At 42.6% G+C, this 27664-nt stretch overlaps 1 protein-coding gene across 1 annotated transcript in view; it reads right to left on the bottom strand.

Annotated features, from left to right (window-relative positions):
* The window catches only part of LOC122791736 (trans-1,2-dihydrobenzene-1,2-diol dehydrogenase-like), a 279610-nt gene that overhangs the window by 135904 nt on the left and 116042 nt on the right, over nt 1–27664 (bottom strand). The window contains exons 4-5 of the mRNA XM_044059644.1: nt 15422–15671; nt 4245–4369 (exon numbers count right to left, since the gene is read on the bottom strand). Of these exons, the coding sequence (XP_043915579.1) occupies nt 4245–4369; nt 15422–15671 (375 nt within the window). The remainder of the gene's footprint in view (nt 1–4244; nt 4370–15421; nt 15672–27664) is intronic.

A 27664-nucleotide genomic window follows, 5' to 3' on the forward strand; every position in this document is an offset into this window, starting at 1 on the left:
GGGTCCATCAGCCATGATCTCTTCTGTCTCATTTTCAATATTTTGCAGAAGGATGCATCCTTCAGAGGGGATTTAGGCAAACCTCCTCTTTGATCTAATGGAGTGTCAGTGTGCTTCCCCCTTGCAATTTCCCCTCCTCATGGGGCTGAGATGGAAGTCCCTGTCCAAACATCCTTGGGAAGAGTGCTCGACGGACTTCACCAGAATGGGTCTAGTAATCCTCCAGTCCTGGGGAAGCCTGGATAATGGTCGATTCAAGTGTCCAACTTCTGCAGCATCTTGGGGAAGAGTCAGTACTAATGATACTATAGTTGCCAAGGAACCAGATGGCAGCTCACCCTTCTGTGCTATGGGATCCTCAAAAATGCCTGGGGTTAGAACCCTCAGCACAGATGAAATCGATGTCAGTGCCGACATTGACATACCTACCCCAACTGTCAATGAACAAATGACTGTACAGAAGAGGTCAAGCCATGAATCTTCGGTCTCATGGAGTCAAAAGCTACACACTCATACACTAAGAAAGCTACAGAAACCATCAGTGCTGAAGGTCTGATGCCAACTGAGGTTCAAGTGACAGCTGACACTGAAGGGTGTGGTGCTGATTCCACCAAAGCAGAAGGTCGATGCATGACAAGTGAGGTCTATCCGTACTATGGGGCTGAGTGCAGCAACCAATGCTGATGCCAATGCTACTGTTGCCAATACCGGGCCTGGAAGAGGAATGGCAAGATGGGAGACCTGAGTAGACTCTCTAGCTATTGCAGGCACTGCCAGGGCAGAATGATGCCATATCAAAGTTAGGCCTTGGCAAAGGTCTACATCGTGTGCCCCCACTCAGCTTGACTAAGACTGCAGAGGGATCTATGAGACTGGTAACCACAAAAAATGAGGCCCAGCACGAACAATACCAAATGCAATAAATCGCACTGGAATTGGATACTGGATAAAAATGACTTTTAATGAAAAAGTCATTTTTATCCAGTATCCCGTTCCAGTGCAATCTATGAGACTGGACCAAAGCTTCCGATGGAAACTCAAGACAGTTCTGTTTCTGAAGAAAAACTGTGTGTGCTCTGCGTCAGTACTGAATCCTCCATGGTACTAGAGGAATATATTAAAGGAAAAGGAGTTGATGGCTTAGCTGGAGTAGACTCTCTAGGTGTTTCACCCCTGGGTGAGGGAGTTGAAGTTTGCAGAACTTCAGGAGGAGTAAGCTTCTGTAATACTGAAGGGTCCTTGCTTTCCTTTTATTCTTTTTCTGTTCAGAAGTGAAGGTATCAGGAGTTCCCATCAGTGATGAGTCTGGCGCAAGTATGCCCTTATCTACCAATCTGTTTTTACATTCCTCTAAGGTGCGGGAAACAACATTTATACAAATACTACAGGTGCTCGTTAAATGAGCAACCCCTAAACATATTAAGCACAATTCATGTGAATCTTGCAGGGGAATTTTGTGTCAACAACATATTTTCCATACTTAAAACACACACTGAAAACATACTGTCCCAAAAGCAGCCTAAATCTGCAAAACAGCCAATAGCACCTGATGAGCAAAGGAAGGAAAGAAGACAGATATCAGCAAAGTAGGCTTACAGTCCAAAGCATGACAGGGTAGAGATGGTAAAGGGACTGAAGATTGGGGAGAAAGGTAGTTCACAGAGAAGAAATGTGCTAAAGGAGCATAGCAGCCCTAATACAGAGCAGTTGGGTAGTAAACTGATGGAAAAAAAACTTGCACTTATCTGTCCAAAATTACTCAAATTCCCTACTTGGCACATGAGCTGTTCAGAGATGTTGTCATCAGTATGGAGGCAACAAGATCTGGAGAAGCAGCTGGGGTTATGGAGGAGCTCGAGCTTGTGAGGAGTTTGTTGCTGTCACTAGAGGACACCAATGTCCCATAAGGCACACAAAATAAGAAAATTGCTGCCACTAGACATTAAAACTTTGGTGGTGGTAAAGTCTAAAAATGCAACTTTATACCATTCACCTGTACTTACTTGACTTTTTACAAGCCTGAACTTACAGGACCTGAAAAATCATGCATTACAGTGCACCGTTTAAAGCTTTTCAGTTTTTACATAAATTTCTGAAACAGCAATAAGAATTGATGCCATTCAAAAAATTATGACCTATTACTATCCTATCAGCTTTAATTTTATATCCTTTTAAGAATTTCGGGGTAAAATTCAAAAACACTTCCCAAAAATTGGAGTCAGACTAACAATAACTATTAAAGAACTCAAGACATTTAAAGGTTAATGGACTCTGATTTTTACTTCTCCTGACTAAAACTCAAGATCTCAGCTTACACATAGTCTCCTTTGGAACGGCACTTTCTCTGCCTCCGGTGTAGCCCCGTTCCATTCGCCCTCGCTATGCTCAGGCTCACTTCGCACCATTGCTAACTCACCCTCTGAACTTCTAACAGCTACCCAGTCTTCTTTCAACTCTGTTGAAGCTTAGCTCAATAATCACCTCATCCTTAATCCCAAAAAAACAAACTCTTACTCTTTGTTCCCAAAACTGTTACTTGTATCAAATCTACTTTTCAAATAAAATCACTAAATCACACTCTCATAGTTGCTGACCCTAGTACTAAACTCCTTGGTGTAACCATTGATGATCAGCTAAAAATCGACCTCCATATAAATAACTGTATCAGGAAAACCCATAAAAAACTAGGACTTCTCTACATAAATAAAACATTCCAAACCCCTGACTCTAGAACCACAATCACCCATGCTTATCTTTGGCCATGCCTAACCTACTGCTCCCAAATACTCACAAATCTTAACTCTACCTTACTAAGCAAACTCGAATCAACCTATCATAAAATAGCCAGATTTGCTGCACAACAAACCTACAAATCTCACCACTGTATCTCCCTGAAACAACTAAACTGGCTTGAACTACCACACCTCCTACTCCTCTCTCATCTCCAAATTATACATTCCATTATTTATTCACCATCCTACTGTCCAGCTCTAGGCTCCATAATCTCCCACTATGTCCCATCCAGACTACTCAGGAGCTCCACCCAAGACCTTTTACAAATCTACAAGCCCAAGTCCAAAATAGGAGCCATTACATACAGCTACCATCCCTCTATTGCTTGGAACAAACTCCCACAAGAAGTTAGATCACTTTCACATCCTGAAGTATTCAAACTAGCCAATAAAGAGTACTTAAAAAGTCACTGGATTTGTACCTGTTCCCAGCCACCTTGAATATATCTTCACTAAATAACAAACCTAACTTCCTCTGTCTTACTATCGTTTCTTCTCCTCTATACCAAAACATTTACAACTTAAAACTAGTCTACTTCATCATTTTTTACCTAACACTATCTCCTTTCTTTCTGCTACAGTATTTTTCATAACATTTTTATAGATAATTGTAACTACATATATATAACTGTTCTACAAGTTTTATTATGAATGATTATAATGTTAATTGTGTTTGTAACGATTATATTTTTTGTAATTATGTTTTGGAGCTTTTCTCCCCGGGCCTCTGCTGAAAAAGGGCTTTTGCTCAGTCAGACAATCCCGGTTAACAAATGTAAAATAAATAAATTACAAACTCAAGAACAGGACTCCTACATGCACAGGTAAGCATTCTGATGCACTCCTGTAGCCCACAGACACTAGTGGTACCACCTAAAGGGTATAGGTGCATAACCATTTCCCTACCTACCTTATGCAACTGAAACAGGTTCTCATCAGATGTGGATGGACCACATCAGTTATACACCATACTACAGACATGTCAGACTTAAGGTGGGATCTGTATACCTAGGCAAGGCACTAGTAGAACAATACTAATCTCTACATCTCAACACAATTACAGAGAATGACAGTGGGATTACTGCCATCCTGTGAATCACAGCACACAAAGATTACCACCATCCTGTGATGCACACAAACATTACTCAAACAGGCTCTTTTAGAACATGCAGACAGTTCTGCTCTGAATAAAAAACGGGAAGATCTATGTGCCAAGCTCCTTCTACAGAACTTGTGTTCTTTCCCTACAGCAGGCTGGGCACAGGGTCTGGAAATCCTGCAGTATGTGATATTCCACCCAGACACTATAAAGAACAGGTAAGCCTGCAGTACTTAACTGTGAGCTGCACTTCACTTTTTGTTTTCTTGTTACAGGTTCAGCCAAGCTATGGAAAAATAAAGCAAATGCTCTTTACTTTAATTAAGGTGGACTCTTGACAAAAAATGACTTACCACAATAGTCCCCTTTGTGCCAAATATCACAGCCCTGTTGGGAAGCTGTGTAGCAGTGCTACAGGTAATGGTAGCCAACCTATTTGAAGGAAACTTCAGAATTATGGCTGTAACTTCATCCACGCCTAAAAAAGAAAAAAATAAGTTTCTCAATTAAAAAAAAAATCCTAATTTTCAAATGTCCCGTAAGACAAAATGAGAGAATTGCTACCACCAGACATTAAAAATTTGGTGGTGGTAAAGTCTAAAAATGTAACTTTACACCATTCACCTGTACTTACTTGACTTTTTACAGGCCTGAACTTTTTTTACATACTTATAAAAAACATACACATTATTAGCTGATCTACAAAAAGGTCTCGTGCAGGGGAAAACTGCTAGCATTTCATATTATGATACCCTTAATTTAGTATACTTTGGAATATATTTGACTTTCACTCAAAGCCAGGTTTATGACTCTGAAAAAGACAAAAAAAAAACACTTAAGTACTTGCCTTGTTAAAAGTACCTGGAAGACTGCTACAGGTGGATGCTGGAAATAACCTCAAACAGTGTCAACTCACACTTCACTGGGAGGTCAGAGCCACATGAAGGTCAAAAGACAAGGACTCTTCCTTAAGTCAGGAGCTAAAAGACGAACAGGTCCTGGAATCAAGGTATAAACAATAAAGTTTGGTAAAACTGGGAACTAATGCACAAGTTTCCAAAGCATAAATGTCCACAATGGAGACACTCTGAAGGCTACACAGCTGAGGAGCTCGAGTTTTATGTGCGTTCTTCTTTGATTTGTATTAAACTTGGAACAGCAGCCTTTTGGTGTTTTTTTTTTAAAGCAAGCACTGGAAGCAAATCAATGGCATTTGACATCAGTATTTAGAAGACAATCTTTGAACCCAACAGAAGTGATATACAACACTTTCCAATACAGGCCGGTCTCCCCCTTGGAAGCTGGTACATTTGCCAACACATTTGTCTTCTTATCACATGAATGCCTCCACAAAGTATCGAAGCTTTACAAATCAAGACCAAAACCTCTGGACCTGTGCGTAGCCTGGCAATAGTGGAAAAAGTCATAAAATAGGAATAGGTTCATCCTCCTGAAGAACCTTGCTACAAAGTATTGTTGTGTAAACTTACCATAAATGTGGAATCTTTGAGTATATTCACTGTTGCAGTCATGACTTGTGGGATTTTCTGCAGTAGAAGCCCTTGGCCAGCCTGATTACCAGAGTAAAATTCTTCCCTCCTCCTATATCCAGTGGATTCCCTAACCGACATTAGTACACTGAGGTACGAGTGGAGTCTGCCAACATCAAGATCTCAGTTATTTTCTTGCCCCTAGAAGTTAGGAGCCCCTGCAGAGGAGCTGAAAGTCAGGTGCCATGGGAAGGAACCCTAAGGCAGTTAACAGGCAAGAGGAGGGACGGCTTGGAGGAAGGAGGGAGGGAAAGAGAACTGCAACAGTGAGTACACTAACATCTACATTTATGGTAAGTGTACACAGCCGTACTAAGTTCTTCGTGTTTCACTGCTGCAGTCCTGACTTGTGGGATGATTCCCAAATCTCAGAAGAAGGTTGGATTTCATATTTAATGAGAGGAGAAGATTTTGCAGGATAGCAGTGGCAAACCCAGCTCTGGACTTTGAGAAGGCTGGTAAGTTGTAATGTATGGTGAAGGTGTGCAATGTAGACCAGGTAGTGGCCTCCAGGATGTCCTTGGCCGATACCTTGGCAATAGAAGATGCAGTAGCCCTACTGGAATGTGCCCTTATAGCATCAGGTGTTTTTTTACCACAATGGCTGTAACAAAAGGTGATGCAGTGGGACAGCCATTTAAACATGGTCTGTTTGCAAACTGAGTTTCCCTTCAGAGCTGCTGACAAAGGCTACAGACAGCTGGTAAGATTTCCTGAGGGCTTTTGTTATGTCAAGAAAGTAACATAGCTGCCTATGGACATCTATGGAATGTGGAATTCTTGCTCCTTTGTTTTGTGGGTTTGGGAAAGGAGGTAGGCAGATGTATTGCTTGACTTAAGGAAGTGTCCATCACCACCTTGAGCATAAAGGATGGGTTAGAGAAACTCTGTCAGCAAGGAAGATGAGAAATAGTTCCACCATCATGAGTGCCTGCAGTTTCGAAACTCTCCTAGCCAAAGTGATAGTCAATAAGAAGGCAGTCTTCCATGTCTGGAATTTTAAGTCTGCAGAGCAGGCTGGCTCAAATAAGAGCAAGTTTTTCCAGGACAAAATTAGGTGTCAAGGTGGAGAAGTCGGCCTCCTGGGAGGCCTGATGTGGATCACTCCTCTAAGGAGTTGTTTTACCACAGGGTGAGAAAAGATGGGGGGGGTTGAGTAGGAATGTGGGCTGAGACAGCTGAGTCATGAATTTTTAAAAAGGAGCAAGAAAGGCCTTTCTCAAAGAGGTTTGCTAGATAAGACAAGCTGACTGGGATCTTGGCCCAGAAGGGATCAAGAACCAGGAAAACCATTCTATGTGACAGGATGAGAGAAGCTTCTGCAAACTGATTTGAAATCTCAGACTGAGTAAAAGCACCTGCACAGCTGTTAGAGACTCGACAGCTGAAAGAGAATCAGCAAAGGTAGGACAATTGTCCGAATATGGAAACATTTGTATGCATTGGAATCTGCAATAAAGGATGACTGAGCTAGGCATTTTGTGAACACCCTTGGTGCAGCAGAATGCCCAAAGGGTAAAACAGAGAAGTGATACTGCAACCTAGACACAATAAATCTTAACATCTAAACTTCCAGGCAATAGGAATATGGTGAAAGGCATCCCTTACATCAAGCTTTACCATGAAAGTTAAATTTGAAGGGATTACATCTCGAACTTGGGAATTTTGACATGGCGCTTTACAGCCAAAGATCCACTACTAGTCTTGAGAACCAAAGGACACAGTACACACTAAAGGGAAGTCTCTCTGTTGATCAGTGGCAGTGAAAAACATTGAGCAGCCTGCCTGCCCCTGTGGGAGTGGTTACGGACTTGAAACTGTAGTTTTATTGGCCATTTTGGGTCAATTCCAAACTCCATCTTCCTCTCTCAAAACCTGGTTGTCTCGTGGTTTTGGCGTCTTTTCAGGCTTGTTGGCTGTTGGTGAAGCACCCACCAAGAGGAGAAAACGCTGAGAGAAGAAAGGAGCCACTTTTGAGATTAAATATTTTTCCTCTGTTTATTTGCTAAGTTTTTTCTGCATAGCCACCTATTTTGAGCATTTTCTGGCTTGTTAAACTTGATTTCTGCATTAGTAACTGTATTTAGAGCACAACCTAGAGCTGTTTACTGAATTTCCTGTTTGCACTTATTTTTAAAATTGTTTTTTTCTCAAAACTTGCATTTTATCTGTCTTTGGCCTAGCACTCTTGTGTGGGGTCATTTACTGCACTGTTATAACTTGCTGATACTTGTGAACCTCTGCTATCTCTGAAAAAACAAAAAAATCTTGCTTTTTTCCCACTTTTCTGAGATTTAAAAAAGTTCAGTTACAGGTTTGCTGTTCTTGAACTGTTTGTAAGTTTCTTGGAGGCCATTTTTTGCTTGGGCTAAAGGGAAGTCTCTCTGTTGATCAGTGGCAGTGAAAACCATTGAGCAGCCTGCCTGCCCCTGTGGGAGTAGTTACTGACTTGAAACTGTAGTTTTATTGGTCATTTTGGGTCAATTCCAAACTCCTTCATCTTCCTGTCTTAAAACCCTCTTTTACACGGTTTTGTGCGTTTTTGTGCATAGCGCAACAGCGGGCAGCGCCACCTAATTGGGTTTAAACTATTCCTGGCTCCACAAAGTCTGCTCTTCACTTTTTCCCTTAGAACTGCTCTATCTCTCAATTTAAACACCATATTCTCATTCTAAGGCCCTTCACTGGTCCAATTAAGTAATCCTACACGTTAGCACTATTAAACCATAAGCACTACTTACTCTTATACTCTCTATGATTACCCTATCCTCTATTGGTCCATCTTAAATTCAGTTTCCCTATATTACTCTAGCATGTCCCAAAGGTCAGTCAATGGTTTCCTCTCCAGTCCAGCTGGTGAATCTGGGAATTTTGAGGCAATGTTACAACTGTCTCATGTACACGGAAAACCCTCTCCTCCTCCAAACAGGTTCAAATATATGTGAGAGATGCAACTATTTAGCCAAACTGGAGGCTGAGCTCTCTCATCTCAAAACTGGTGTAACCAGTCAGGAGGAGAAGGTAACCTCACACAACACAATTCCAGTATCACATAGTCCCACCACATCAGCGAACCAAACACATAAATACACAAAAACATACTCAGAGGCTCTAAATAAAAATCTACCTAAGCAAGAGAGACCTCCAAAGCAGACATCCAAGCAAACGCTACCTCAAAACAAAACACGCACAACACATAGCCCACAAAGACAGTGTGCCAAGCAGCCACAGCCCTTAAGGCTGAATAACACATCTGATACTCTTGTAATAGGTGACTCTATTGTCAGACACATGATGTCCCGCTCACCAGGCTGAATAAAGAGAAGGTCACGGTGAGCTGCCTCTCGGGTGCTAGGATCCGCCACATAACGCAAGCACTCAGGTCACTCCAAAGCAAATACAAATATGACTCAGTCATTGTACATGCTGATGTGAATGACCTGAGACGTACCTCCCTGGACTACATGAAAAGAGACATAGAGGAGCTCTCTGATCATGTAGCCCAGGCTGGTATGACCCTGACCTTGAGCAGCATCTTACCCTCACCTAGAATGATGCCACAGTACAAAGACAAAATGATCGATTTTAACAACTGGCTAAAATTTTGGTGTCATTCAAAGGGGATCCAGTGTCTGTCAGCCTGGGATGACATGTTCGACAAGCCACGTTGCTTCACTAGGGACGGCTTGCACCTGTCAGCACTGGGCTTTCGGATATTGTCAAAGGCTCTTGCCACCCCCATAGTGCTTTTTTTTAAGGCAAGGCTCAAAAGTCAAACCCACCCCCATAGACAGCACAAGGAACAAGAAACTAAGGGTAATGCTGCTTAACGCCAGAAGTCTTAACCTCAAGATGCACGCACTCGAAGCTCTCCTCAGTATGGAGAACATCGATATCTGTGCAGTGACAGAAACCTGGTTCAAGGCTCCAGAGAGCACCCCAGCACTACCAGGCTATACCTCATATCATGCTTTTCGGCCCCAAAACCCGGACCGAACCACAAAAGGAGGGGGAGTTTCCATACTTATCAAGGATATCCACACCTCCAGGTTAGTGGCATTGCATGAAGTATCGGAGACCATCCGTGTGCAACTAACAGTGGGCAAGACTGCTTTTCAGTTTATAGCATCCTACAGACCACCCTCTCAAAGTCAGGAATCCCACTCAGCTTTCCTGAAAACATTGGAGAACATGAAGATCTCTCCGAACACCATTATATTGGGCGTCTTCAACTACCCAAACATTGACTGGGAGCACTACTCGAGCCCCAGCACCTTAGCCCAAAGGTTCCTGGAAATTATAAACTCAAATGCTATGGAACAACTAGTCACCACTCCCATAAGGGGGGACAACATACTAGACCTGATCATTATCAACATGGGGACTCTATGGCTCCACACCAGAAGTATATCCCTTATTGGTAAGATCAGACCATAAATTAATTTCACTGGATGTCCACATCCCGACCCCACCCCCAGCCCAGAAAACCACAGTGAAAAACTTCTCAAAAGCTAACTTCTCACTTCTCAAAACCGAAGTGGAATCCTTCAAGGCCCCAGGGCCAGTGGAAACTACGGCCCAAACTGCAGAATCCTATATAAACGCATTCTACGGACATCTCCAGGAATGCATGGATCATGCTATCCCAAACAAAACCAAGACCCAATCATCCAAAGGCAGGCGTCCAGTCTGGTGGACCCCTGCCATAAATAAACTGTACAACAGAAGGAGTTCGCTACTAAAATCCTTAATAGAGAAGGCATCTCTGATCAGTACTAGCAAAAAATTACGATCCCTCATAAATTCCTCCAAGGCCAGCTTCGAGAGAAAAATTGCACAGGACACCAAAGACAATCATAAGGCTTTTTTCAGTTATGTTAGGAACCTGGGATGCAACTCCCAGACTTGTTCTGAGTTGATTCTAAACGACAAAAATTACAATGAACCAACAGACATCGCCAATATCCTGGCAGACAGGTTCAGTGCAAACTTCTCCACCCCCCCCCCCAAAAGAGCAAGTATCTATCCCGGCAGAGAGCTGCCTCCCAAACATCTCTGATGCTCAGGTGAAGGCTGCCCTCTCCAAAGCAAAAAACACTGCTTCCATGGGATCAGATGGCGTCCCAGGTTGCGTCCTACATGAACTCCAAGAGGAACTAATCCCTCAAATAAAACAGCTATGCAATCTCAGCCTCATTACATGATATGTTCCCACAGAATGGCGTACAGCAACAGTGGTCCCACTCCACAAAGGTGGAGCCTCTACGGACCCTGGAAACTATCGCCCCATAAGCCTGACTAGCTTAGTCTGCAAGGCTATGGAGAGGATCATCATGGAGCTCAAACAATGACATTGGGTATCTACAGACACTAGATCCTACCCAGTTCGGCTTTGTCAAGGGCAGATCTTGCCTTTTGAACCTGGTTGACTTCTTTGAAACAGTCATCAAAGCCATAGATGAAGGGAAGGTAGTCCACACAGCCTATCTGGACCTTGCAAAGGCATTTGACACAATACCCCACTCGGGCATCATAGATAAGCTATCCAGCTTAAATATAAACCCCTATGTCACAAGATGGGTCGCAAACTGGCTCAAAGACAGAACCCACAGAGTGAGAGTTGCTGGAGCCATGTCAGACTCAAAACCGGTCACAAGTGGCGTCCCACAGGGTTCTGTCCTGAGACCACTCTTGTTTGGTATATACTTTTCCAAGGTACAGGCAAACGTGGGAGAACTATGGCTCACCAAATTCGCAGACGACTGCAAACTGGGCGCCATAATCGACTCTCCAGCTGACACAAACATCCTTCAAAAAGGTCTCACAGAGACAGGTAACTGGTGCCAGCGCCATGGTTTAAAGCTAAATGACAAAAAATGTATAGTCATACCCTTTGGCAAAAACAATGTGCCCACAAATTACCACATAGGCGGAAACCCATTAAGTACAGAGAAAGTTATTAGGGACCTGGGAACCCAAGTCGATAGCAATCTCTCCTTTGAAAACCACATTGCCAAAGTGGTTAAAAAGACCTTCTACATAGCCCACCTCATCACGAAGGGTTTCACATCTAGATCAAGAGAGGTAATCGTGCCCCTTTATTCATCCCTCATCAGGCCCATCATAGAATACAATGCCCCTTTTGGGATGTACCTTACCCGACCCCAAAAGTATCTCACCAAGAGGATCAAGGGTCTCAAACAGATGCCATATGCTGCTTGGTTAAAAAAAACTCCAGCTCTACTCAGTGGCATACCGCCTACTTCGAGGCGATCTATGCCTGACATACAAAGCTATGTCTAATCCAGAATTAATGGACATGCTCCACCTCAGTAAATCTAAATCCCTTAGAGCCACACGCTCGAGCGACTTGAACCTCAGCAGAGAAATAAATAGAACTTGCTGGAGGGACAGGTACATAACCCAGAGGCTCCCTTCGCTCTGGAATAGAATTCCAGTTCATGTGAGGCAGAGCACCTCACTGAATCTCTTCAAGAAAAATCTCGATAGGTGGATGGGGGATCGTAGGTTTGTCCCAGGGATTACTCCCGTGTCACTATTAGACAGAGGCACAGTAAACTAAACCTTAAAAAGGGCACAGTATACTCAAATCAAGGGGTGGCGTAAGCCATACAGAATCGGGCTAGGCTTATAATTGCCCCAGGGCAGATAGCCTAGTATGAACCTATGAACACCTCTAGGATCTTTTTGGTTAGGAAATTAGAAAAAATCCTTGAACAACAACCTTTGCCTGAAAGATTTAAAGGCACTGGTTCTAATACTTCTTGGCACAGCAGGTTGTGCAAGATGGGAAGAAACAGAGCAGCCTCGTTCTCCAGACAGAAAGGAACTTGCTGGAAAGAAGGGAGGGATTCTTATTGCTAAACATACCCTTCTTGAATTATTCTCAAAACCCAACTGTCTGAGATTATCTGAAGCCAAAAGGGAAGATGAAGCCTGAGAGGCATGGATAAAGGCTGGCAAGGTGGGGAAGGGAGTCTAAGCCGGCAGACAGTTATATTGACCGGGAAGATTTATTTCTAATGCTTTTCCCCCCTTGGTTACCAACCCCTTGCTGTTTAAACTGTCTGTGGGAGAAGGGGACTGAGGAGGAGGTAAACTGTTATTATGTTTGAAAAAACAGGGTCACTTGTTGTGTTAGTTTTCTCTTATCCGCACATTTCTTAAGCACCTCAGCTGCAAGCTCCAGAATGGCCAAATAAGGAGTCTATATCTAGCTAAAAAGTTACTGCTGTGTAAGTAAACTTACCATGACAACAGATGTTCGAATGATCACTGCTGCAGTAGCCTAAGCTATATGGGTTATATCCCTGGGAGGATATAATCCATATAGCTAAGGCTACTGCAGCAGTGATCAATATGATGAACATTTAAAAATCTCAGATTTGATTTCATCATGTATGTTTTGAGAATGAAGCCATGCAAGACTCCTCAAGTGTGATCCAGTAGCAGCTTCTCCAGATGCAGAATCAGCGGCATCATAAGCACAGTTTCAAAATGTTTGGTCACCTGAGAAACAGCCATCACTGGAGCATTTCAGGAACTTTTTACCTCAAAGAGGGAAGGCTGTCCAAAGAGGTCAGCATATTCTCAACCAACACCAACAACAATACTATAGATATGGACTTGTCAGTCTAAAATCCTGAAAGTTGAAGTACTCAAAGAACACATTTTCTCTCCCAATTTGTTCACTGCATTCACTTCTTTATCAGGAGGAATGGAATTAAAAGAAGTAACCTGTCCATCAGCATCAGAATTAGAGAGATAAATGCCTGCTGGATCTGATTTGAGATTAAATACAAGTACTTGTATCTGAGGTACCTTATCCAATTTATCACACCTCTTGAACACCGAACACTGTCCGTTAGGCATACTAGCTGTAATAAGGAAAACATACCCTAAAGGCAGGTAAATGGGAGAAGATAGGAGTAGCTTTATGCATCTGCAATTATATTGAATCAGAATACATTTTCCTGTGAAAAAGAGGCTTTACTCTTTTTCCCAGCAGAAACCTCATTCAGTGAGTTGCCCAGTCAAACTATCCTAGCCAACAAATGGAAATAAATACATACATAGATAGACAAACGGATATGAAGATGTACAGTTTCAGCTATATTAGTTAACTTGTTTATGAACTAGTACAAGAACCCTTTATAGCCATGGTTTGGGCCACAAAACAAAATACATTACAAAAGCAGTATATGATTTAACGTACGTTATGACGGATCAAGGTCATTTTGCCGAAAATCCATTTCGACGAATATTTCTGACATATGGTCCAAATCGCCAAAAATCCATTTAGCAGAAAATAGTACTGACAGTGTATATGCCCTTTTCCCCACTGTAGTGCGATCTCGGAGTGAGAATATTAAAGTGGGGGGTGTGGGGGGCACAGCCCCCACAACGGGGGGTATGGGGGGCACAGCCCCCCACCCAGTATAGTTTAATATTGTCTAGTTTAATATTGTCTAGTATTGTTTTACATTGTGCAGTCCCTATTAAAAATATAAGTAAGTAGTTTATAGGTGGGGGCTATGCCCCCCACTTTAATATTCTCACGAGATCACACTACAGTGGGGGAAAAGGGCATATACACTGTTAGTAGCATTTTCGACAAAATGGCTTTTTGGCGAATTGGACCCTATGTCAGAAATTTTCAGTGAAATGTCCTAGACCCGCTATGACATAGCACATTTACAGACATATTAATTTTATCTATTTACATATTTGTTAAACAGATAGGCACACTTGTCCAGGTATGACTTATCCCTTTAAGGCAAAGGACAGACACAGTATTGTCAGTAAAATACAAACATCACAAAAGTGAACATATATATAAAACCAACAAAATAATGCCAGCATGAATGTGTACAAACGGTGTGCATAAATAAACAAGATATTCTGTTCATTCAGTAACATACCAGACAGGACAGTATACATTTCATAGCATTTTATACTTCACTGGCATACACAAGACTTCTCTCTGTGGCATACAAGGGTGAAGTCCTAACTATGACCCAGATGGCCTGTAATCCGTTAGAGATCCAGATACTAAAGGGGCCAGCTTGAAAAGTAGGACTGAAAAGCACAGCCTGCTTATTCCTTCGGGGGGATGTGAGTGGGTCCAGCTGAAACAGATACCTGGCAGTGAGTGGGTCCAGCTGAAACAGATACCTGGCAGTGAGTGGACATAACACCAACACCTGGCAGTGACTGGATATAGCAGCAATCAAAACATAGACTGGTAGCATATGGCAGGTATGAAATACAGCTTAGCACTGTAGACGGATGTGGTATAGGCATGAAAGAATAGACACCCCACTAGACCAGCACTTTAGGCCCCTCCTCGACAACATGCACATCAAATCACCAGTGGAGGGGGTAAGTTTCAAAATCCCCCAACTTCCAGGGATGACAACGTATTCAATAGATGGCTCCTGACCCCCCCCACCACCACCACCACTACCATTAGCAAAATGGCCCATGGGATGAAAGAATACAGAAAGAACACATTTTAAAAAAAATGAGGCTTCTGCAGTACCTGTAATGAAGATAGAAAGGAAAGGTCTAGTGGCTCTTGGTACACAGGAGAGAGAGAAAAACTGCTTCATGCCCAGTAAGGTGCTTTTAGTTTGGGAGTTTTACTAACAGGAGTTACAGGAGCAGTGATGGGTAAGCTGCAGTACTATGAGGACACATTTGTGACAGTCATGTGGAACTCAGGGCACTTGCATTCACATTTTAATTCTGATGTATTTTAAAATTGGTTTCAACTACATTTTGCTTTAACAAGTAAAGTTAACTATGTTAATGCAGAAACTAAATTTCAGCTGTCAGGACTCTGGATTATATGCACATCTTAATCTTTTGGTGTGGGGCTCTAACAAATTAGGAAAACAAATATATAAATGCATTCTCTTAAAGTGGCATCAGCTATACAAAACACTAATTTAACTTACCTTGTTCAGTCAGAATGCTTGTGGCCTTAACTTCTGGTCTCTCCCCAGTGAAGACCATACAAGCCAACTGGACACAGTAGCAACCCAGATCAAGCAGGGCCCCTCCTCCTATCTCTTTAATGGATGGACTGTGGACATGGTCCATTTTCATTCCAATCTCAAGATTCAAACCTTTTATATCACCTATTGCTTTCTCTGCCAACAGCTGTCTTAACTGGTACATGGCGGGAAAGAAGCGAGTCCAAAAGGCCTTTGAAAAAAGAAAGACAAAAGCAAAGTTTAATCAGACTACTAAAAAAGAAGTTTAACAGATATTCATGACGCTAATGATTACACCAACACACTCAAAGTGCATTTAATAACTAGCTTATACAATCTATTTAAAAACAAAGAAGGCAGGTTTACAGAATGCAAATTGCAAATATTAAAATGTAGGATTTTATGTAAGATCCGTGGTGGTGGTGCTGCGGTAGCGTTGTCGCCTCACAGTAAGACGCTGACCGGTTCGACTCTCAGCTAGAGCGTCTTCTGCATGTAGACATGCATGAATGGGCGTACCTTCGTTGAAGGTTGTGCGTTAGGGCTGGCAACTCAGCACGTAAAAATCAACTGCCAATCATAAGCGGACCGGAGTTCCGCTGTGGCGACCCCTAAAAGCCGAAAGACACAACAACAACAAAGGAATTTATGTAAGAGATAGAGGCTGTAGCAATCTATTCAGATCAGCAAAAATGCCATATCACAGCTTACTATGTCTTAAAGCAAAACAGCTTAAAATATTATATGCTAAACTAAATATTCTTTTATACACACACAAGAACAGAAAAAAGTGTAGATCCTGCAATGGCTTTCAATTTGTGATTTTGTCATCACATGTAGAATTCGAGGGCCAAAGCCCCTTACTGTAACTGAATACACATCTTGCCCAAAGGGGCATCAACACCCCGGGTACATGATGCTTGACATTTTAAGAAGGTCTGTAAAGTGAGAAGGGCACATGAGGAGGCATCCGACACTTCTCACTGCAGAGGGCTGCTAAAATAAGTGCTGCTGTCCCCACCCGCTGTATACAATGCATAATTATATCATTACAGGAAGTATACTCATGATCCACTGCACCTGTCACCTTTGCAATACCCCTCCCACTTAATGTCTTCTTCAAGCCCTCAAACTTCAGACTTGTGACATAGCTGCCACTTAATGTAAGACAAAAAAAATAAATAAACTAATAGCTACCCACATTGAGAGCTGGCCATCAGTGACTGAAGTACCCCCCTCTTCACTGGTCAGCCTTTCCCGCACACCATGTCAGTGAGATGGTTGCTAGCTACAGTTCCCGACAACAGTAACTGGAAACTGGGAATAGGAAAGGCCAAATGCTGGAAACATGCAAAAAAAAAAAGAGAGAGGGGAGACAAATTCTGCATCATCTTCAGCATTAAAGGCCACTTTCTGCATTGTGAATTGGATACTAAAGGGCAAATTCTGGATCAAATATAAAATTATCAGTACAACTCATGCAGCAATCTCAGATAGTTTTAAAATATAGCAAAAATTATATCTAAAAAAATTCCAAAGTAGAATGCATAGTAAATATAAATGAAGCTTACACAATAGACTTCACGGTACTCAAAAAAGGGACAGAAAAACGAATATTTTAGGCAGGGATTGTTGAGAGCATTTGGAAGGAAATTAAGAAATGGAATGTGTGACGAAGTGAAGAAACCAAAGACTTTAATAAGAAGGTTTAACCAGAAAAAGTCGATAATTATAGCATTTATTGTGTTTTCTGCCTTTCTGTAAAAAAAAATCTTGAAAAAAACAAAAAAATATCTTTGTTTTCCATACTTTCCTAGCTAGTGTTCCAGAGACCAGATTTTGCTGATCCCTGGGCTTTGTATTGGTTCCTGTGTTTCTCCATTTTCCTTGTTTGGTCAGGGGGGAGTTTCTTTACTCACCAGTGAGAGTGGGGAGTACTGAACTGCCTGTTTGTCCTTAGAGGAGTGGTTTAAGGCAGTAACTTGTAGTTTATTGGCCATTTTGGGTCATTTCCTGTCTTTTCCAGCCCCCTGCTATAAAGCGCGCTTTGGCGGGCTTTTCCAGCTATTGAGAACTCAGCACAGCTCCTCGTGGTGGCCAGCAGTGTTCCTGTAGCAGCAGAGACCAGAAAAGACTACCTTTCCAGATTTTAAGTATTTTTCTTGGCTTTTTCGACCTTTTGAAACTTTCGACCACTGTTTTTGCTTGTTTTATCGAACTTTGCACTGTTTTTACTGTCTTTATAAGCTCAAACTGTTTACTGCACTTGCTAATTTAAGTTTTGCTTAAAAGTTAAATTACAGGCTAATACACTCAAGTGTACTAGCTGTTGATAGCAATTAGTCGATAATTATAGCATTTATTGTGTTTTCTGCCTTTCTGTAAAAAAAAATCTTGAAAAAAACAAAAAAAATCTTTGTTTTCCATACTTTCCTAGCTAGTGTTCCAGAGACCAGATTTTGCTGATCCCTGGGCTTTGTCTTGGTTCCTGTGTTTCTCCATTTTCCTTGTTTGGTCAGGGGGAAGTTTATTTACTCACCAGTGAGAGTGGGGAGTACTGAACTGCCTGTTTGTCCTTAGAGGAGTGGTTTAAGGCAGTAACTTGTAGTTTATTGGCCATTTTGGGTCATTTCCTGTCTTTTCCAGCCCCCTGCTATAAAGCTCGCTATAGCGCGTTTTAGCGCGGAGCTGCCACCGTTGCACACTAGGGCAGCGGCGGTTAATCAGGTTTAAACTATTCGGGCTACCTAAAGTCCACTCTTCAAATTTTCCCTTAAAACTACCTTCCTCGAACTATACTACTGATCTAATCAGCGTATCCTATAACTAAAAAGCTTATCTCTACTTGACTCCAAAGTAGACTATTCTCTATCTGTAAAGCCCAGCACTTGCTCCTACAGTACTTATCACCTTGATACAGCACTCTTGTTATAGATAGCACCCCAAAATGCAAACCCCATTTCTCGGTCACCCACATCCCCCGGAACCTTTTTTTAAGTTTTTTTGTCTATTCCTTCTAGCATGTCGAGGGATCAGTTGCTAATGTCCTCTCCTGCTCAGCTAGTGAACCTGGGAATATTGAGGCAATGTTACAATTGCCTCATGTACACAGACAACCCTCTCCTCCTCCCACAAAACACAAATACATGCGAGAGATGCAACTATACGGCCAAACTGGAGGCTGAGCTCTCTCAACATAGGACTGGCAAGGCCAGACAGGAGGAGAAGGTAACCACACACTATAGACCCAGTCTCTCACATAGTACCATCACAACCTCAAATCATACACATAAGCACACAAAGACATACTCGGAGGCTCTGATCAAAAATCTACCAAAACAGCAGAGGCCACCAAAGCAGACACCCAAACAACTACCACCTCAGAACACAACACCTGCAACACATAGACCACACAGTCAGAGTGTCAAGCAGTCACAGCCCTTAAGCCCAAACACAATGCCAGACACACTAGTCATTGGTGACTCCATAGTCAGACACACTGACGTCCCACTCACCGGACTGAGTAAGGAGAAGGTCACAGTAAGCTGCCTGTCGGGCGCTAGAATCCGCCACATAACGCAAGCACTCAGGTCTCTCAACAGCAGGTACAAGTATGACTCAGTCATTGTCCACGCTGGTGTAAACGACCTGAGACGTACCTCCTTGGACTACATGAAAAGAGACATTGAGGAGCTCTCTGATTATGTAGCCCAAGCAGGTATGACCCTGACCTTGAGCAGTATCCTACCTTCACCAAGAATGCTGCCACAATACAGAGATAAGATGATCAGCTTTAACAATTGGCTTAAACTCTGGTGTCATTCAAAGGGGATCTAATGTCTGTCTGCCTGGGATGACATGCTGGACAAGCCACGCTGCTTCGCAAGGGACGGCTTGCACCTGTCACCCCTGGGATTCCGGATGTTGGCAAAGGCTCTTGCCACCCCCATAGTGCCTTTTTTAGGCAAGGCTCAAATTCTAAACCTACCACCCTAGAACACAATAAAGAAAAAAAAATAAGGGTAATGCTGCTCAATGCCAGAAGTCTCAACCTCAAGATGCACGCACTCGAGGCCCTTCTCAGTATTGAGAACATCGATGTCAGTGCTGTGACAGAAACCTGGTTCAAGGCTCCTGAGAGCACCCCAGCACTATCAGGTTTTACCTCATATCATGCGTTCCGGCCCCAAAATCCGGACAATACCAAGAAAGGAGGGGGGGTATCCATATTCATCATGGACACCCACACCTCAAGATTGGTGGCAACGCACAATGCATCGGAGACCATCCAGGTGCAATTAACCATAGGCAAGACTGCTCTGCAATTTGTAGCATGTTACAGGCCACCCTCGCAAACTCAGGAACCTCACATGGCTTTCCTGAAAACACTGGAGGGGATAAATGTATCTCCGAACACCATCATACTAGGTGACTTCAACTACCCTAATATAGACTGGGAACACTACTCAAGCCCAAACACTCTAGCCCAAAAGTTCCTGGAATTCATAAACTCAAATGCCATGGAACAACTAGTCACCATCCCCACAAGAGGAGAAAACATACTTGATCTCATCATTACAAACATGGGAGCACTATGTTCAACACCGGAAGTATACCCCTCACTGGTGAGATCAGATCACAAACTAATCTCGCTGGAGGTCCTCATCCCACCCCCACCTGAAATAAAAAAGACCACAGTAAAGAACTTCTCGAAAGCCGATTTCACACTTCTAAAGACTAGTGTGGTCTCCTTTAAGGCCCCCGAGCCGGTGGTAAACATTACTCAAGCCGCTGAATCACTTACAAATGCCTTCTACCAGCACCTGCAGGGCTGCATGGATCAGGCAATCCCAAGCAAAACAAAGACTCTTTGTACCAAAGGCAAGCGTCCAGTCTGGTGGACCCCAGCCATAAACAAACTCTACAACAAAAGGAGGAAGCTACTACAAGATAGAGCAAAATCCTTAAAAGGTAAGACACCGCTGATCACTATAAGTAAAAAGCTAAGAGCTCTCATCAAATCATCCAAAGCTAATTTTGAGAGAAAAATAGCTAAGGACTCAAAAGACAATCATAAGGCATTCTTTAGCTATGTTAGAAACCTGGGAGGAAACTCCCAGATATGCTCAGAATTAGTTCAAAATGATGTGAAGATTACTGATCCTACCGACATTGCCAACATACTGGCTGACAGGTTCAGTGCAAACTCCCCAAAAGGAGAGATATCTATACCAAATGATTGTAGCCCCCAAACATCTCTAATGCCCAGGTGAGAACTGCTCTCTCCAAGGCAAAAAACACAGCATCCATGGGACCTGATGGTGTCCCCGGCTGTGTGCTCCATGAACTCAACGAGGAATTAAACCCGCAGTTAGGACAGCTGTTTAATCTTAGTCTCACCTCCGGATACGTACCCAGGGAGTGGCGCACAGCGACTGTGGTCCCACTTCACAAAGGCAGTGCCTCCACCGACCCTGGAAATTACCGTCCCATTAGCTTGACAAGCCTTATCTGCAAAGCCATGGAGAGGATCATAATGGATCTCATAAATAAAGACATAGGGAATTTGCAGACTTTGGATCCAACCCAGTTTGGCTTTGTCAAAGGCAGATCATGCCTTTTAAACTTGGTTGACTTTTTCGAGACAGTCACCAAGGCCATTGATGAGGGAAAGTCAGTCCATACAGCCTACTTCGACCTGGCGAAGGCCTTCGATACAATACCCCACTCGGGTATCATTGAAAAACTCATCAGCTTAAATGTAAACCCATACATCACAAGATGGGTTGCAAACTGGCTGAGTGACGGAACCCACAGGATCAGAGTTGCTGGCGCCATGTCAGACTCAAAGCCTGTCACAAGTGGTGTCCCACAGGGCTCAGTCCTGGGCCCACTCTTGTTTGGCATCTACTTTTCTGAAGTACAAGCAAACACAGGAGGGTTATGGCTGACAAAGTTTGCAGATGACTGCAAACTGGGCGCCGTAGTCGAAAACACATCTGACACAGATATCGTTCAGAAGGGTCTCACAGAAACGGATAACTGGTGCCAGAGCCATGGCCTAAAGTTAAACGCCAAGAAATGCATAGTCATACCCTTCGGGAAAAACAAGGTTACCCCTAGCTACCATATAGGTGGCAATCCACTGAGCACAGAAGAAGTTATCAGGGACCTGGGGACCCAGGTTGACAGTAACCTTTCATTCAACACTCATATTGCTAAAGTAGTTAGGAAGACCTTCTACATTGCCCACCTTATCATGAAGGGATTCAAATCTAGATCAAGGGAGGTCATAGTCTCCCTATACTCATCACTCATCAGACCAATGACTGAGTACAATGCCCCATTCGGAATGTATCTGACCCGACACTTGCAGCAGCTGGAGAGGCCACAAAAGTTCCTCATCAAAAGGATAAAGGGTCTCAAAAATCTGTCTTATGCTGCCCGACTGAAAGAACTCCAGCTCTATTCAGTTGCTTACCGCTTGCTCAGAGGTGACCTGTGCCTGACATACAAGGCCATGTCAAACCCAGATTTGATGAACATGCTTCACCTCAAAAAATCTAGATCCCTCAGAGCCACAAGGGCAGGAGACTTAAACCTCAACACGGTTATTAATAGGACGTGCTGGAGGGATAGATTCATCACCCAAAGACTCCCTATGCTGTGGAACAAAATCCCGGTATATGTGAGGCAGAGCACCTCACTGGCCTTGTTCAAGAGGAATCTTGACCAATGGATGGGAGATCGCAGATATACCCCAGGGATTACCTCAGTGTCACTGCTCGAGAGAGGCACAGCAAAATAATGGGCATAGTTTCTCCAAACTAAAGGGGTGGCGTAAGCCACAAAACTATGGGCTAGGCTTGTAAATGCCCTCGGGCAGATAGCCTAGTATGAACCTATGAACCTATGAAATAAATAAAAGCCCCTGAATGATGAAAGCATTGCAAGAAAAATATTAAGACAGAAAGGGAAATTCATTTGGGATGACTCTTAAGGTAAATGTTTAGGGCACTGAAGTAAAAAACAATCAAAGTAGTAATATCAGTAAAAGGGAGGAACCACCTAATAAAAATAGAAGAAAAAATGGGTGAACAAAAGGATTCCATAGGTAACATAAGCAAGTTAAAACTTGCACATGTATATCAAGATGTGAGTGCCGATGGTGACTTATGTTTCAAAAATGGTGCTTGGTGATTCCAAGGAAGAGTACTTTTATTTGCTCCTGGAGATTTAGCATAGAATAAAAGGTTATTAAAACTCAATTTAAATGTGGTAACAAACTGAACTGCCATACAGGGGTATTATGTAAATCAATGCTTGTTTTAAAGAACTAGTTGATCAACCAAGGCTCTAAAACTAGTATGTGCAGGTCAATAAGTGCAGGAACACTTAAAAGGCTTATTTCTTCAGACAAGATGTTAATCTGTTTGAGTTATCAACAATGATGAAAACTAACCAAATGACAGTACAGCTGTTCAGTTCGAACAATACAGACTGCAGTAATATAAAAAGGTGGTACAAATAAGTGCCATATGACAAACAGACAGTATGAAAGTATGGGTTTAATCAATTCTGAGTAGCTACAGTCATTAGATATTAACTTTATGTGTACTGGTTCAATAATTTATGAAGAGTTGTTTACAGAAAGATACGCAACATGTAAAACTTCTGACAAATGGGAAATGACTCAAGGAATTGCTAGTACTTTTAATGCTCAATCACATTTATAGATATAATAGCTAATATTTGTAATACTTTTAAGGTACAGAGATTGATACAAGTATTGGCACATCTGATCAAGAAGTACATGCAAATATATCATAGGGTTGCCACCTTCCTTTGTGGCTAAAACCGGAGTAAAGCCACACCCCTCATGTCACCATTAACCCCGCCCACCCCACTCCCTCTCCCGCCCACATTTCGGCTGATTTACTATGCTTTTCTGTAAAAAAATGCATAGTAAATCAGCCGATTTACAAACTCCGATGGTCGGTTTCCTTTTTTAAACAGAATACCGGAGTTTGTACAGTGTTTTCCAGACTACCGGAGAATCAGTTTGATTTCTGGATAGTCCGGAAAAAAAACGGAGGGGTGGCAACCCTAATATATCACTTGTAAGGGAAGAAAGATGGATACTAACATAAAGAACAGAAATGGGTGATAAAATGATGCTAGAATCAGTTAAACAAGAGAATCATTTTATAGAACCACACTCAAAAACTGAAAAAGCAGGTTTCTTAGTAAATCTTGAACTTCTCTGCATTGCTAATGCCTCTGTCTCAAAGTAAATGGTTTCTATTATTTTGTAATTAGTTATACCCCAAAATGATCCGAATGAGGCTGCCATTGCTAGCATTATTTTGTTTTACAGTCAATTACTTGGCCTTCCTGATGTCATGTTAGTTTACAACAGTGCTATAACTGCCAACGTTTTACTGCCAGCATCAATCTGCATTTTTAATTACTTTGCTGCCTTTGATATTCATTAGCGGCCATCTCTGTTACAGCATTTTAAGGAATGGTCAAATGCCAGTCTTGAAAACGTAGCTTAGCTAATTGTTCCTTTCAATGTAACAACTGTAGTTCAGTGTTCAACTGAAATCTTACCCCTGAGCGTAATAGGTGTTACTTGGGCTGAGATTGTTAGTGTTGCATTCACATTGTTACAACACTGCACCTAGAATTAAAAATCGCTGATGTCAACCTTTTCCCAACTCAGTGACTTGTTACAAAACACCAGAAAAAACATGCACTTTAACAGAAATTATGCTGTGGAAAAAATGCAAGCTCAAATACTGACAGAAAGTAAGAAGAGTTAGATGAAACTATTTGCTTTCTTTCTTTGTGGCACTATGTTCTATTAAAAGGAAAGATATTTGCATTAGTTTGAAAGCCCTGCCTTTGTTCAGCCTCCAGGTTACACTATTTATCTTGGTGTGATGCTAGCAATCTGTTACAAATAAGGCATATTTAAATGCCATTGTTTAACAGCCTTTGTTTTCCTAATGGCTCTGCAGTTGGAATAAATGAGCTAACCTAATTACTCTGCCACTCTTTATGATGCAACAGATCATAGGTAGGTACTAGGCTATATCATAGGTAGGTACTAGGCTATCAGCCCTGGGGCCTATATAAGCCTAGTCAAAAAAGTTCCCTGACTTTCACCACCCAAGTTATTTTCCTGCGTCGTCTAGCAGAGCCACAGAAATTATCCCCAGGGTGAATTTCCTATTTTCCATCCAACTGTAGTGATTTTTCTTAAGTATTAACTATTTTTCTTAAAGAGGGCTAATGAGGAGCTTTGCTTGACATGAATGGGTAGTCTATTCCAGAGCATGGGAAGTCTCTGGGACAGGAATCTATCCCTCCAGCATGTTTTGTTTATTGTGATGGCAAGGTTTAGGTCCCTGAAGTGTGCGGCCTGGAGAGATTGGGTTTTTTTTTTTTTTTTTTAAGTGTAGCATGTCCAACAGATCTGGGTTTGACATGGATTTGTATATTAGGCAGAGGTCGCCTCAGAGTAGGCGATAATGGAGTTTTTTCAGACGGTCTGCGTATGGCATTTGTTTGAGGCCAGTAATCCTCTTAGTGAGGTATTTCTGTGGCCTTTCTAGTTGTTGTAGATGTCTTTTGAGGTACATGCCAAACAGGGTGTTGTACTCCACAATGGGTCTGATGAGGGATGAGTAGAGAGGAACAATGACCTCTTTTTTTTTCTGGAGGTGAACCCCATTGTGATGAGGTGTGCCACATAGAAGGATTTCCTGACTACTGTGGTGATGTGATTATCAAAGGAGAGACTACTGTCCACCTGTGTCCTAAGGTCTCATCACAATTTCGGAGTTTAGTAGGCTACTGCCTATGTGGTAGTTCATGGGTACAGTGTTTTTCCCAAAGGGGATGACAATGCACCTCTTGGCATTGAGCTTGAGGCCACGACTGACACCAAGCATCAGTCTCAGTGAGGCCCCTTTGCAGAATGTCCACATCATTAGGCGATTCTATTATGGCACCTAGTTTGCAGTCATCTACAAACTTCGTCAGCCAAAGACCTGCTGTATTAGCCTGGACTTCTGAGAAGTAGATGCCAAACAGGAGAGGACCCAGGACTGAGCCCTGTGGTACTCCACTTGTCACTGGTCTGAAGTTGGATTTGGAGTCGGTTATTTTTATTGTGTGGGTTCTGTCAGTGAGCCAGTTGGCCACCCATCTTGCGAAATAGGGATTTATACCCAGTCTAGCAAGTTTATCTATAATTCCAGAGTGGGGGATGGTGTCGAAAGCCTTGGCGAGGTCAAGATAAGCTGTGTGCACCATCTTACCCTCGTCCACGGCCCTGGTGACTACTTCAAAGAAGTCAATCAGGTTTAGGAGACATGACCTGCCTTTCACAAACCCAAACTGAGTGGGGTTCAGAGTTTGGAGGTTACCTATGTCCTTGTTTATATGTTCCAAGATGATAGGTTCCATGGCCCTGCAGACCAGGCTCGTCAGGCTAATGGGGCAGTAGTTCCCGAGGTCTGTGGTGGCACCCCCTTTGTGGAGTGGCATAACCATCGTTGCGCGCCATTCAGTAGGCACAAAGCTGGAAGTGAGGCTATGATTGAACATGGTACTTAGGTTGGGTGCCAGTTTGTTCTGTAGTTCGTGCAGAACGCAGCCTGAGATGTTATCAGGTCCCATGGATGCTGTGTTCTTGGCTTTGGAAAGTGCAGTCTTTACTTGTGCAGCCGTGATTACAGGGGCTATGCATTCTTCCGGTACAGTGATGGGCCCTTTGGGGGGGTGGGGGGGTGAAGTTAGCACTGAGCCTATCTGCCAGGATGTTGGCAATATCAGTTGGTTCAGTATATCTTGTGCCATTGTGCTGTAGCTCAGAGCAGATCTGAGTGTCTCTATCGAGATTCTTGACATACCTGTAGAATGCTTTGTAGTTGTCTTTAGAATCAGTGGTGATTTTATTTTTGTACCTAGCTTTGAAGGATTTTATGATGTGATCTCAGCTTCTTACTGAGGTTGACCAGGGAGTTCCTGCAATCAGAGGATTTTACTCTTTTTTGCAACAGCTTCTTCCTTCTGTTGTAGAGTTTGTTTATGGCAGGGGATCACCACACTGGCTTCCTTTTCTTGGAGGATAGCATCTTGGTTCTGTTGGGGATGGCATGATCCATGTATTCATGTATGTGCTTATACAGTGCATCTGTACAGGATTCAGCAGTCGTACCTCTATTTTCTGTCTGTATGGGTGTCGTGAAGCTTGCCACTTCTGTCTTAACAAGCATGAAGTTGGCATTGGAGATTTTTTTTTTACGGTGGCTTCCTCAATGGGGGTGGGGGGGTAGGGGGATATTGATGTCTAGGGTGATTAGCTTGTGGTCGGATCTGACCAGCAAGGAGTTGATCTCTGGCATGGAACATCAGTCACCCATATTGGTAATGATCAGGTCTAGGATATTGCTGCCCCTGGTGGGGGTATGGATAAGCTGATCCAGGACATTGGAATTTATGAATTCCAGAAAGCAATGAGCAAATGAGTTAGTACAAGAGTAGTTTTCCCAGTTGATGGTGGGGGAGTTGAAATCGCCCATTATTAGGATATTGTGCTGTACCTTAATATTACCCAGTAGATCAAAAAATGTGGAGTGGGCATCCTGGGGCATGGTGGGGGATCTGTAACAAGCTACAACCTGGATTGTAGTCTTGCCCAGTGTTAGTTGCACATGGATAATTGGGTAATCATGAGACATATACAGGAAAAAAAGGCAACAAATATTAAATGATGCTTTTCTGTATGTGAAGTGTTTAGTGCTGGATTACAGGGAAGGAAAATAAACTTGGGCAAAGTTATCCTTTAAGAACACTACACCCTCTACAACAAATGGAAACAATACCTAAAGGCTTGGTTTTCAACATGGTGACTGTACTCTGCTCAATTAGTCCTGACTGACAGACTGGAGTATGTAATGCTGTGGCATCTGAATTTATTACATGGTGCAAATTAATACCAATAGCATGTATTACTCTCTTTTTGATGAAGCGAAATAGTGGTCTGAACTGTCCTACTAAAATGTAACTGGCAAAGGATGGGACTTTTATGTATTTATTTATTTATTGTTTATCAGGAAACCCCAACCAGGCACAGGTGCCCTTTCTCAGTGGAGGCCCAAGAGAAAAGCTCTAAGGTATCATATTTACAAG

This window comes from Protopterus annectens, chromosome 17.part0, assembly GCF_019279795.1.
Source record: "Protopterus annectens isolate FY-2018-M chromosome 17.part0, PAN1.0, whole genome shotgun sequence".
Taxonomy (NCBI): domain Eukaryota; kingdom Metazoa; phylum Chordata; order Ceratodontiformes; family Protopteridae; genus Protopterus; species Protopterus annectens.